This window comes from Erithacus rubecula (genome assembly GCF_903797595.1).
Source record: "Erithacus rubecula genome assembly, chromosome: 3".
Lineage (NCBI taxonomy): Eukaryota > Metazoa > Chordata > Aves > Passeriformes > Muscicapidae > Erithacus > Erithacus rubecula.
In genome coordinates this window covers 5978581-5992512 of record NC_136689.1, presented here as the reverse complement: position 1 = coordinate 5992512, position 13932 = coordinate 5978581, and the positions used below count along the sequence as shown (strand labels likewise).

General features: G+C 40.7%; 1 protein-coding gene across 2 annotated transcripts in view; it reads right to left on the bottom strand.

The window, feature by feature from the left end:
• Window positions 1-13932, bottom strand: part of GALNT11 (polypeptide N-acetylgalactosaminyltransferase 11) — a 46789-nt gene that overhangs the window by 23648 nt on the left and 9209 nt on the right. For both annotated transcript variants that reach the window (XM_079301782.1, XM_079301783.1), the window contains exons 2-4: window positions 7157-7489; window positions 3324-3447; window positions 1821-1987 (exon numbers count right to left, since the gene is read on the bottom strand). In XM_079301782.1, coding sequence (XP_079157908.1) covers window positions 1821-1987; window positions 3324-3447; window positions 7157-7451 — 586 coding nt within the window. In that variant the 5' untranslated portion in view covers window positions 7452-7489. The remainder of the gene's footprint in view (window positions 1-1820; window positions 1988-3323; window positions 3448-7156; window positions 7490-13932) is intronic.

Below are 13932 nucleotides of genomic sequence, written 5' to 3'. Positions count from 1 at the left end.
TAGCATCAAGAGCAGTAATTCTGTGTAAACAATACCTCCTCCAACCTTTGGCTTCAGAACAAGCTCATTTGAAGTCAGAAAGACAAAAACAGCTACTTGAATGTTTTGAACTTAATTTGGTTCAAATTCACTAATTGCTTCAATTTAACAACAGACCAGAAGAGTGATGGCATTACTGCCTCAACACAAGCATCAATCAAATGCATCCTCACATTCAAAAGACTGAGTTTTGAAGTAAGACAAACTCTGAATACAAAACAAATTGCACAAGACTTTATAACAAGGCATATGCTCCCAAAACAGAGAACAAAACAAGCTTTTAAATATTACACATACTTATCAGCAAGGAACAGTGTTTGATCTTTGTTCTCTCTTGTATCTCAACATTTGATCTGGCCTCAGGGAAATCAACTTCCAGCATAACAGGAGAATGCCATTCCACAGCACAACATATCTAATCAGTCACTTAGAGCAAGTGAGACCTTAAACCAGAAACCAAACAATGAGACCAAGAGAGCTATAATTATATATATTAAATAAAAATACAATCTAAAAATCAAATTTTTTTAAATGCGAAAAGCAGTGGACTTGTAGAGAGATGATCAGGGAACTTGCACAGTCCTGCTGGCAAGAACTGCTATGCTAACACATTCCTCAAACAGGCATTTGGATTTTGAAGGGTCAAAGTGAAAGGCTTTTGGAGAACCATGCTTGAATTGTGTGCCTGCCTTGGCCTTGTCTGTCAATCGAGAGGAAGAGCAGCAATCCTCCAACAGGAGCAAAGCAGCTCTGCAGGGTCTGCCCCTCCAGGGCCCCTCCACGCCTGCTGGGGCAGAGGCTCCCAGAGCCAGGACAGCCGCTCCCGGCGCGGCCACAAGAGGCTGTTGGAGAGCCGCGCGGAGCCCCGGCCGCAGCACGCTGCCGGTCCGGAACGCGGAGCAAGTACAAAGCACGGCACTGCTTGCAGCAGCCCATCGGCAAGGCTGCAGTGTCTGCCTGTGCGCCTCCAGCTCCCTTCAGATGCACTCACAGCGAGCAGTGTGCTATCTGCTCTCAGCACCCGAGCAGCCCAAGCAAAGAACTGCTAGGAAAACCCAAACTACAAACAGCTGCTTCATGACCCCCACTCATCAGTGTGTGCAAGAGGTGAGATAAGAGTGGAACACCTCCCCTGTGAAGGCAGGGGAAAGCTGGGGCTGTTCAGCCTGGAGAAGAGAAGATTGTGTGGAGACCTCATTGCAACCTTCCTGTATCTGAATAAACCCTAGAAGGAGGCTGGAGAGGGATTCAGCAGGAACTGTAGTGACAAGAAAAGGAGCAGTGAGTGCAAATTGAAAGAGGTAAAATTAAGGTTACGTATGAAGAACAAATTCTTTGTTGTGAAGGTTGTGAGACACTGAAACAGGTTGCCTAGGGAAGCTCTGGATTCCCCATCCCTAGAAGCATTCAAGGCCAAGTTGAATAGGGCCCTGAGCAACCTGGTCTAGCGGGAAGTGTCCCTGCCCAAGGCAGCAGAAGTTGAGACTAAATGATTTTTAAGGTCCCTTCCAGCCCCTAACATTCTTCTATGACTATTACCTTCAAAACCTGATTACCTGTGTTAAAGCCTGTATGATACAGAGCCCATCAGTAAAATGGCATCAGTGGCAAAGAGGATGTCACCCTGGGCATCTCTGGACACCACACATTTCTACTGGCAGGCACTCTGGGGATGGGCTGCAGTACAAACTGGTTCTGCATCGTGACTTCCACAATTTATTTTGACCAGTCAATAAAGCACAGGAAGGCCCAGAAGTGTAACATTGCTGCAAGAGTCTCACCCAATTCACTGTTGTCATCCACCAGGATGATCTCGTGCAGGAGGTGGGCGGGGGTGCGGTCCAGGACGCTGTGCACCGTGCGGAGCAGCGCCGAGAGCGCCTCGTTGTAGAAACAAATCACCACGCTGGCAGAGGGCAGATCAGCAGGGTAGGACTTCTCCCTGCATCTGCAAACAGGAATGGAGTCTGTGTCACTATTTACAGAGGGGTTTCCGTAGAGCTGGGTCACTGATGAAATTTCATAAATAACAAGCAAACATTAAATGTGTAGGAGGAACCCCTAATGTGAACATAATGAGCCCAGACGTGAAACAGCTACAGGAGGGCTCAGCACAGTAAATTACTTTCCACATCATGGAAACTCACAGTTAACACTGCTGCTCATTAGAAAACAGAGTATATCTTGGACTGAGAAGAACCAGAGATCCTCAAGACAGAGAACAGAAGATAGTGAGGGCCTGTTTCAGCTGTCTAAACACAGTCTAGTACCCTCAGGTAGCTCAGACAGTTCAAATATGACATGAGGCCCACACAAATACCACAGCTTTATTGGCCAGCTGCTGGAGACAGGGTTGGATATCCCAGAAAACCTCCACAGGTGCTAAATACCTATTTGCACAACCAACCTTGGGATTCAGAGGGCAGATTAAGACACTTAAGTCTAGTCACTGCTGTCAGTGCAGTCTAAATAGTGTTCAGCTCACCCTAAGGCTGTCAAGTGTGTTTTGTCAGCTGAAGCTCTGCATGCTTCAGTAACTGCACTGACTGGATCTCTGCTAATTATAATAAAAGCAGAGGCAACTGACTAACAAGCAGTTATCTAAGCATCTTAATCTGAAAGATGAATCCCACTCAAAGCAAAAGATCATTCTTTCTTCTTATTTTCAAAGCTCATCCTTACTTCTAATAGGGCCAAGTATCACAAATTAATGCCATATGAAGGTGCAAGGCATGGGAGGATCCAATAAAAATAAGAATCTTTAAATGAAAACCCAGAAGTATAGAAGAAAAGCGTACATTTACTTAGAATGACCTCAATTCTAGGAAAAACAATCAGCAAGTACAATTAATTACATTCACCCACAGAGAAACCACTACAAAAATTGGTGCAATTTTATTTATTTTTCACTGTTAGGAGGTTTTATTGTTGTTACAGAGGTGAGTTGTTCCCCCCCATATGCACCAGCAAGATTATAGAAAAATACCTATTCTTTAATAGAAAATATTCAGAGCAGTGTACAACCTATCACATACCTTTAGTAGTTGACCAAAAAAAAAATTGCATCTCCAGAAACAATATTTAGTCAAAAAAGACAGAAAAGACTAAAGAATATAAATCCTAACCTCAAGCACTCCTGTTAAACAGCTGAAAAATCCACCTTTAGCAACACATTAGGCTGGAACTGTATGACAGAAATGTTATATCAAAAATATTAAATGCTACATCAGCTGTAACAAGCTATATGAAATTGTACCACACTGTCTCCAAAAATCAGCACCTACTTTGCATCTCTTGTATCAGGCACCTCCCTGTGATATCCCAGTCGATTGCTGATAAGCATATTGAAAGCATGCTTCTGATAGCCCAAGTCTCTCACTTCCTGATCTTCTTCATTAAAAATCATTCCTGCAAAAGAATCATGCCAAGATCAGCTAATAGGCTCAAAAACATCATTTGAAAGAAATCAAGGGTTGAAACATATGCTTTAACCTCTTCTAAAAGCCATTATGCTCTTAAAAATCCCTCTGGTTTTGCAAAGTGTGTATTTGTGCAACTATTTCTGTTCCCTCTCACAAACAGGCAGCACTTATGAGTAGCCCTTGCAGCTGTAATAAAATTAAATCCTTCTCCAAAGACTGCTGGCTCCATTGTGTTTATTGCTACCCTTCACTCTTATGGCCTCTAATTCTTAGCACCACCTAAAACCAGCATCAAACAAGCAACAGAGGATAGACTTTTGCACACAATGAATCAGCATCTATCCCTACAGGTGATGGGTCTGTAATGGGATTTTTGAGAGAGGAAATAGATTTAGAATGGTAGAAAAATCCTCACAATAGCAGCTCCAATTTCATGCAGTTCTGAAGTCTGTGGTAACAAAAATGAAGAACTATGCAAGAACTGTAAACTTCTGTTTATCTCACCTGTGACTTTGAAAGCAAGGAAAACACCAGCAGAGCTGCTGCTTATTGGCAATTTTAGCAGAAGTAGCAACAGTTAAGCATAGTAGAAATAACTGTTGGTATTAGGAAATTTTACTATAAGCCAAGATGAAATTTTCAATGCCATCCTGCCTGCCTTGACTCGGTGCCATGGGCTACTCTCACTGAGCCATGCACTCACCAGCGTGAATAAAACAAAACATTGTGGCACTTCACACAGCTCCATGAGGGAGAGACAGCTGGCGTCAGCCACCACCTGTGCCTCCAGCTATTTCTGCAACAATTCAGGTACAGAGTGATTATTTTTTATTGTCTCCATTCAGCTGGCTGCACAGAATGAGATGACTGTTACCTCTTCTGCTATTATCAAGCTACATAGGCAATTTCACTGAAATTTCAGTGCAAGAAGTAAGCAAGGATCATATAAGTTAATTCCTTCCACCCTGCCCATCATCTTCATATCACTGAAAATCTGCATAAAATGGTTAACAAGAGGGTTCCTCATTTACATACTCCTAGGAAAATATGTTTCATGCATTTTTAGACTAACTCAGATTGAAAGGGACACCTGGTTGAATCTTCCCAAAAGCAAGTCCAGCTAGATCAGGTTGCTCAGAACCAGTGCAGTTAAGTTTTGAAGGCCTTCAGTATCTCCAAAGATGGAGATTCCTACAACCTCTTATTTCCTGTTCAAACATTTGCCTACCATCACACTGAAAATGTTCTTCCTCTTCCATAACTGAAATGCCCTCACTCCAATTTCTCATCATCATCCTATGCACTCTGGAAGGAGTCTGCCTCCATCTTCCCACAGCCTCCTATTCAGCTGCTGACAGCAATAAAATCTCATGCCTCAGCCTTCTCTCTGAGGCAGAATAAACTCAACCCTCTCAGACTGTCTCCACATTTCACATTCTCCCATTTTCACCAGCTATGCAAAAGTAAGCTGAGCTCAAGCCTGGAGAAAATTAGTTGGGTTAAACACAACAGAGAAGTAATTTTAAAAAAGTTGCAATGGCAAAAAGCTTCAAAACAAGTAATCCATCTGGGCCTTTGGAGCACAGCTGTGTCTCAATGACAAAGTCTGCCTACAGGTACCAGGTGACATTCTGGAGGGATTTCCATGCACCCACATTCCCACCATTTACATTTACCATCCTGTGGCTTTCAGTCTTGAGTTCAGCAATGGCAATACAGCTGCACTATCAACCAGCTCAAGAGTAAATGCCCTGACATTTGTGCAGGACCAAGTGGGAAGTGCTGGGTAGTGATACCTGAGATACATGGGACACATCCACACTGTGTCTCCTGGCTGGCTGTGCTGCTCACAGATGAGCTGTGCTATGGGGTAGGAATGAGTCTGTTTACAGTGGCAGTAAACAGCAAACTTGCCCAAGCCCTAGCAGCCTCAAGGGATCACTCAGTTCTCTAATGGAACACAACCATTCCCAAAGAAACATCTCCAGCTGGTCAGTTCAGACACCCAGCTCTGTTATTCTGGCATAATCAGTGGTATAATGTACTGTGGTCACCTTAAAATGTTTTCTTCATACCATGCACGACCTTAAAACACATCCCAAACGTTTCATTCTACAATCCATTCATAGCCAACTACTAACCACATTTTTCTGATCTTATGAATATATCCAAGGAGTGCTAGTATTTTTAAAACCTTCTCATGAAGAACAGCATCAAATGCATGCAAAAGACCTGAAAGATTTCAGTTCAAACAGCAGATAGAAGCCCTTGAAAAATAAGGAGCTTGCAATCAAAACCTTTAAGATTTACTTCAGCAGTGTTATGTAGCTCTCATAGATTAATGAAAAAAGACAGATTGACCTACCAGATGACAATTTGGTTTTGACTACCACACACTAACTTTGCTTTCTTTTCACTTTTTTCTTTTTCTTTTTTTTTTTTTTTTTTGCTTCCCATGTTTATCACTGTCCTTCAGGAAGCCCTTTCCTACACCACCCCGTCTTAAGAGCTGTCTCCTGATGATTCCTGTAGAATTTGTCCTGGCAATGTAACTCCCCTTGGCTTCCACCAACCAAACCAGTCACATAGTTTGAAGATCAAAGGACTTCTCAGTTAAGAAGCTCCATTTCTCTCCTGGCCTAGACTGAATATTTGGAAATAATTGGCCACCTCTGGACTGGCCTTCACTTCACTTGGCATTCAGGCTTTTTGCAATGAACTGAAACACACTTGTGATGCCACAGGGCAACATGCACTGTCATTCTACTAACATATTCACACAGGTCTAATGACCAACTCAGAAAGTGAAGTTTGGTAAAGTTCTATAAACTCACAAAGCTCGTGAGTCACCATTCATCCAAAGTCATGACAGGGGACTTCCCTGAGATCTGAGCATTAAACCCTGGCTGTGAAGGTTTTTGTGCTGTATTTTCTAAAGCAGCAACAGAAACTAATAGCCCAACACTCTGCCACAACACTTCTGCCTCCAGACTCAAACCAAACTTTAAGCCAGTACACAACATTTGTACATCTAAACACAGCAGTGAACAGGCTCTAAGCATTAGAATACACAAAGTATTTTAATTTGGAACACAAAATGAAATCACCTCATTGATGAAATATGCTCTAGTGAAACATACATGCTGGTACAAACTAAGCAGGATTTGGCTCTAACCACTGTCATCTCAATCTTGCATTGTAAATTTGTCCTACATGAAAATCTTGTAGATTAAGTCATACTCCAAGCATATTCCCCAAATCAACAGGTCTTCTTCATTGTTTATTGACATCAAGCTACTTTTAATTACTGCATATAAATAAGAATTTCTCTGTAGCTAATTGAAGCTTATGCATTTGAGTCCAATTAATACAGGAGTAAGATATGAAACAAGCACACATGGAACCTTCTGAAAGCAAGATTTAGTTCATCAAGGGCAGACCCTGCTGTAACCCAGTCTTCATCAGCACTTACACAGCACAGATGTAAGTGTTAGAAAGAATGTATTTTGGGTTAAGCACTGGGGAATAAATTTAAAGTAATTCCTAATGAAGAGAGCCATGAGTACCACCTGCATTTTAACTAATGAAACTTCTTCATTATACACTTTCCCCTGAGATTTTTTTTTACAGAAAATTATCTCATTTCTCCTGTTGTTTTACTAAGTTTGTCACTAAAACCACTGAAAACCACTTACCCATTTCAGGAGAGAATTCTATCTCCCCCTTAACTGGATCCTGGATATGATTTCCAAAAGAGTTTCCTATCTTATTTTCTTTCTGTTGCAATTCAGCTATGTGAACTGGCCCCCGTGTAAAACGGGGGTAGAATTTTTTTGGAAATGGCCTCTGAGGTTCCAGCCCCTTGATGGGCACATTCTTGAAGGATTGGTTCTCTTCACTGAAGTTGAAATAAACAAAGAGCAGAAGTGTCCAGGTCACAGATGTGAAGAGGCACCCATAGCAGAAATAACGAAGTGTGACACTTCCCATTGTAGACTCAGCATCCTTGAGGGCCCATTCTCAATTACCTGAAAAAGGGTGAAAATACTCATTTTTGAAGTGCTGCTTGTTACTTATACACTGCAAAATACATTTGAAGATTTACTCCTCCATTAAACCATTTTTAGAACTTAAACTTTAGGCACAGACCTTAAGAAGTAAATCCCTTTTCACTCCTCCATTCAAAAAGTGAACATGACCAGTTTCCACATTTAATGTGGATACCACTGCTTTAAAATATGGAGCAAGCAACCACTAAGAGCCCAGTGATACACCACAATTAAAGGTAAAAATGATTAATTTTCCTCAGAATAGTTATATAATTATCTCTGTTCCACAACAGTATATTTCTAGGATGCCTGCCTTGAATTAAACATCTAACTATATACTTAAATATACTATACACAGGGAATTGATTCTTCATGGGATTGTTTTGGCTGGAAAGACCATCTGAAAGTCACCTTGCCCAACCCCCTTGCTCAAGCAGGGCCACTCTGAGCCAGTTGCCCAAGAGCAGGTCCACATGCATCCTATCCTAAAGTATGGAATGAGAGAGCACTGATTCAAAAAAGCTACATGATTCAGTTCTTCTTGCCCCACATTTAAGAACAACCCTCAAGAGTGCCCCAGGAGTTCCAGAAAACATGGGGTGCAACTGAACAACACATAGCACCAAGAGAGTCACATTTACAGATAAACTCCACAGAAAGAAGACAGACAGGACAGAAAAAGAAGGAAATGCTCTAAGGCAATTTATTGGGTTCCTCCAGGCCTCTGCAGACTCCAGAAAAGCTTTCATATTCCCTGAAGGAGATGCCCATCTACAGCTGGAAAGAAGCAACCCAGACTAGAGTTTTACTTTAGACACACACCAGACAATTTTCTCAAGCTATACTGAAAATTACTGTCGTGAAGTAAAGCAAATTAAACTGCTGAAAATATTTTACTTATGGGCCAGTAGAATTGGGTAGATTTTCTGTAGTTCCCCAAATCTAAAAAAGGCTCAACACCCTCTCCCCACCCTGCAAAAGAAACCAAACAAAACCAAACAAAACAAAAGCTCCAAACAATGCATAGAGAAAAATACCCATACTAAGAAAAAAACCCCACATGCCTTAAAAACTATACAGATTACTTCCCCAAACTCAGGGGGGAAAAATGCTGACTCAAAGAATTTGATTTCTTTCATCACTATCTAACCACAATAAATTCTTTGCACAGTAAGAAAAAGTCAGGAAATAATTTAATCACCTTTTAATTAGGAAAACTTATATTTAAAAAAAAAAAATTGGGGTGGGAGTCAATAATTTATGCTGATGCACTTTTCCAACTACTCAAAAAGTCAGAAACTACCAGAAGTTTTCAGGTCAGTCTGTCAAAGAACATATCAGAACATTTATGAGTACAAACAAATTATTCCTTCTCAATATGGGAAGCCATTCAGTAAAGGCAGAAGCTGTTAATGATCCCAAAGAACATTATAAAGACACCATTTACTTTGACAACGTAATTCTGAGTCCTTAGTGACTTGCATCCAAAAAAAATACATGTCAGAATTCAAGCTTACTTTTTCCAGAGTGCAGGTCGTCACCATCTCCCAAGAACAAAATATCCACAGAGTAAAGCAAAAAACCAAAACCCACCCTCCTCAAAAATAATTTACCCATTGTTCTTAGCATGTCAAACTCCCTCACTTCTGCAAGGCAACAATCTAGGGAGCAGTTGAGGCCAAGGAGCTTAAAAAGGTCTCACAGAGGGTTTAAATCTCAGGGTGACCCTGTGCATACAGATGAATTGCACCCTCTGTGAAACAGGCTCTCTCTCTAACACTGTCACACAGAAATTTCACTGCTTAATTGCAAAGCCATGAAATTAGCCAGGCACCAAATGCTCTGGGTAAGAAACCATTGAAGAAAATCCTCATTTTTGCTAGCAGAATAGGTTTGCCAGTTAGAGAAGCAGAGATGACCAATCCCCAGTGCCTCACACCCTGTGCTAACACAACCACACCAAGGTGAACCCTGGCTCAGAAAAAGCATGTGAGGCTGCACAGGAGCAGGAGCAGATGAACAGTTATATCCTCTCCCTATAATAATTCTTCTTGCTCACCAGTCTGCAGACAATTAATGCTTCTCCATAAAAGAGGACCTGGGTGCTTGCCAGGTTCTTTTTGCATGGCCATCAGGTCATCTGCGGTGAATTAGTCCAAGCCTAACATACTGCTCCTCAAAAACTGCTAGAGGTGTTTTTCCATTCACTGTGGTAACACAGATGGACAATCCTAACATGCACTGACACTTTGGAACACAACTGTCCTAGTAAAATTAAAATTACTGTAAGGAACCCTTTCATTTCAGAGTTGTTTAAGGATACATCTACATGGCAGCTTGCACAGAAAAAAAACCCAATCTATTCTATCTCTGGTAACAGTCAGAACAGGCACACAGAGAAGAATTCTTCATGGATTAAATATTTCCCTAGTTCCTTGCATCTCTTTCATAGCTCAGAGCTACACCTGCTGCTGTGGCACTTCCAGCTACAGTAAGGTTAAAGTTTGCTGTGACTGACTCAGATTAAAGAGGAAGGGATAAATTACTAATCACCAGAGTGAGGACACTGCTGTACATCCCTTCCACCTCCGACCAGGCTAAAAGTCATGCTTGACTCCTGCTACAAAAGTAACAAATGCAAACCAAAGCTAAATAAATCAGTATTATTTCTACCTTATTCTTGCTAGATCTGCTTCGCTCTCTTTTCCTTTCCTTCACCATTCCAGCATTTTGTAAAATGATAAAGATGTTGAAATACTGCAATTAAATCAAATGACAGAGCCTCCACAATGCACAGGCCATGCCCATTTAGTACCTTGCTATTCAACCAAGACATTTGGTAATTTATTTGGCAGGAAAATACAGACTCACTATGTAGACCTTTCTGAAGGCAGATCAGAAAAAAATCTTAACCCCGTGTCAAAAAGCACCTTGAGGCTTGTTAGTTCACTTTATTCACCAGCACATATGTATTTACACAAACACTGTCCTTTGGATTTCAACCATTTCTACCATTTAAGCAGATAGAGTCACAATCTGTCAGAGCTTCACAATCCAGCTTTAGACAGTTTTTGGCTGACTGACTTCTTACAGATGTGCTTTTGGCCAGAGGAGATTTCCAAGTCTTCAGCCATGTCAGTTCTACTTGGGATCTGCCCTGAGGAGCCAAGAGAACCTTTCCAGCCCTACACACTTCTTTGCATACACAGCACAATCACATTAATGTTACTCTTTCTCTCTTCAATATACCAAGAAACAAGAATCCCTCCATTCATTTCAGTGTGCAACTAAAAAAACCCACTTTGATAAGTGCCAGAGGGAGAAGGAGAGGAGACTGCAGCTGGGCAAAAGGACACAGGAGGAAACATTCAGTTCACAGAGCCTGACACTCAACCCTTGACTCTCACCTCAGCCATCTCCCTATCCATGACCTCCTTTCATGCAGACACAGTAAATAAAAGTCTTATTCTGTCAAGACTCCTTTGCTCTCCAGTTATGTGAAGTCTTCTGGGAAATACATTTTTCCAATTTACCCAACAACTGTCCCAGACTATGGATGGTCATAATACCTTGATGAGTGTCTTAAACATCCACCTTCTCCCAGCTGGGTTCCCCAAGCAGGATTTTGAAACTTAAGCAAAGCCAAATCCTTCTTAATTTATTCCTCGTTTTTGTTTTTTTTTTTTTCTCTCTTAAACAGAGAAAACCTGTTCCTGAATACAGGAGATGCAAAGGACATGCCTTTCAAATCCAAAGTATTGGCATCTTTCTCTGATACACGCTGCATGGAATAAACAGATTATATGTATTTTTAACTCAACAGCCTAAAGCTCTGCTAATGCAAGCACAGCTGGCAGGTTTGAACAGTTAGATAGAAAATTTTTTAAAAGCAGAATTTTATTATTCAGACAACCAATGGCCTCATAAGAATAATTTTCACCTCTGCCATACTGTAACAATGAGTCCAGTCATCAATAAATTGCTATTTGGACAGTACAGTTAAAAGCCTTTTCTATTTGTTTATTCAAGTGCAAATAAAAATACTAAATGCACAAAAAATAATCCATGATTTAAACATAGCAAGAAGAATTTTTTCATAATACAGTTCTTCACAAATTTTCCTGGAAACAGACTAGGCTTGAGGGTCTATCATGCATCTCCCCTTCACTTCTGAAAAGCAGTACAGCTGCCAAAAGTAAAAAAAAAAATCTCAAACAATTCTCCTTTCCAAAAATTCAAGTAGTTAAGAACATCCAGAATAAACAGAAGGCATTTCCTTTCCCTTGGCAAGACAGGAGCTTCCATAGCAAGCAATAAATGATAACACCTTTAAGTATTTTACAAGCATTCATTCCCATGCCCTAGAGATGCACGGAGTTCATGGCTGCTCACTCTGGTGTACTCAGGAATCCAGAGACACTTCAACATGACAAGCACAAATCATCAAAGGTGGCAGTATCTCCTATATCAGGAAATTCCAATCCAGTTTGGAGGCAAGAAAGGAAAAAACATATCCTAAAAGCTGCCTCCATTAGCTCAGAAGAGACCAAGACTGAAAGGAACAGTATTCTGAAAATTTCTAACCAAATATTCAGCCTTTCAGTGTCTCTCTTGCTGCTCTATTTTGACTGCCATATATTTATTGCATGACAGTTTTCCTTTGGCAAAGCTTTGGAACCAAGTTTGCAGACCCACATACCAGAAATGCCAGGAGTAAAATACTGCTCTCTAATTTCCACTAATTCCAGTACAGAAGTCTCAGTTTCTTGCACAAGTAGTAAATAATTGTTTTGGGGTTTTTTAGGAGAACTCTAAAGGTTAAATATTAGTAACTCAGTAAAGGTCTCTTAAATTCAATCACAAAGCTGAAAAACTTTCCAGGAGCCAGACCTGAGCTGCAGTAGTCACTGTGCAATAGGCTTTTCATGTCACAGCAGCTTCTTTTAGCAGCCTTACACCACCACCCTGACATTCATCTCATACATCAAGCCCAGGAACATTTACATTCATTTAATAACAAGGATACAACTGTGTTCCCCCTCACAGCCCAGGAGGGTTTGTTGTTAGTAACCTGTGCAGTTCTCAGTAACACTGACCCAATGTGTTGGCCTTGGATATTTTTAAAGGAAGCAAAAAATGTCAACCACAATCCACAATATTTTGATTTAAAGAGCAATATTTGCTATAGACTCTATGACCTGCCACTGCTTAAGCACTGACATCTGCTTGGATTAACCTCAACAGTTTAGTAAATACACCATATGAGTAGATATTTCATAACTGTGCCAGAACTCATGTTTGTCAGAGGTCAAACAGAGGATCAGACTAACCTCAAGATTTTTGAAATAGGAGTAAAAATTATTTGAGAAAACCTTAAAGTCTGCTTGTAGTTTTTCCAAGAACAGCTTTTCCTCTAAAAAAACAAGCCAGGAAAAGACAGATACACAACTCATACTACCCAGGTCCCCTGCAAGACTACCTGTGTATTTTGGAACTATATTGAGGCAAGGGAAAATACGTGTATTATGTTCATTTTTAAAGAGCATTCTGCCAAAAAAAACCCCATCATTTATCTGCTTTATCTTTCTACAGAGTATTATGATAATTTGCTGCATGATGCTTCTAATTTTTACTTTCTTATTTTTTGGAGGGAGCAGAAGACAAGGATACTAAACAACACTACTCACGAATACAACTTTTCTCTTTTAATAGCCTTAACTCTTCTTACATTTCTTGGCCTCCAAGATGTTATAGCTTGCCATGAACAGGCTTTCCAATTCACTGGTTGAATCACTATCAAACAACAGCATTAGCAGTGCAAAGAACAGAGGCCATATTAGGAAGTAATACTGCAGATCACATCACACAGAGATCCACTCACACACCTTCTGCACTTGCATGAGAATTATTTTTTTTTCAGGCAACCTTTCCATTAGAATTGCTCTCTTCAGGGAAAGTCACAGTTAATAGACCAACAAGATGAAAAAGGGACACCTCAGGCAGCTTTTTCTTCAGATCTAACATACAGCACTAGGAGCAACAACCCCTGAACACACAGCCAGAGCAAAAGTAATAGATACTTCCAAATGGAAGTGTTTCATGTGCTCCAGAATCTAAGCTAATTTAACTCCTTCTTAAAAATCTCTCCTACAGGATTATTCTATCATTAAATTGGGTTCTACCTACCAGTTTGTTTTTAATTAAAAGCCACCAGTAATTTTTAACCTTACAGAGGGATGAGTGATTGCACTTTATGCATTAAGTGGCTTTTTTTGATACAGGCAGGTCTTGACTCATGTCAAGAAAGGTTGGGCCTACAGGAACCTAATCATAGCCTTCAGTCCTACACCTGGGACAGGCAAACTCTGGCACAGCCTCAGGAATAGCTCTGCAGACAAGGACCAGCCAAGGCCTGGCTAAGC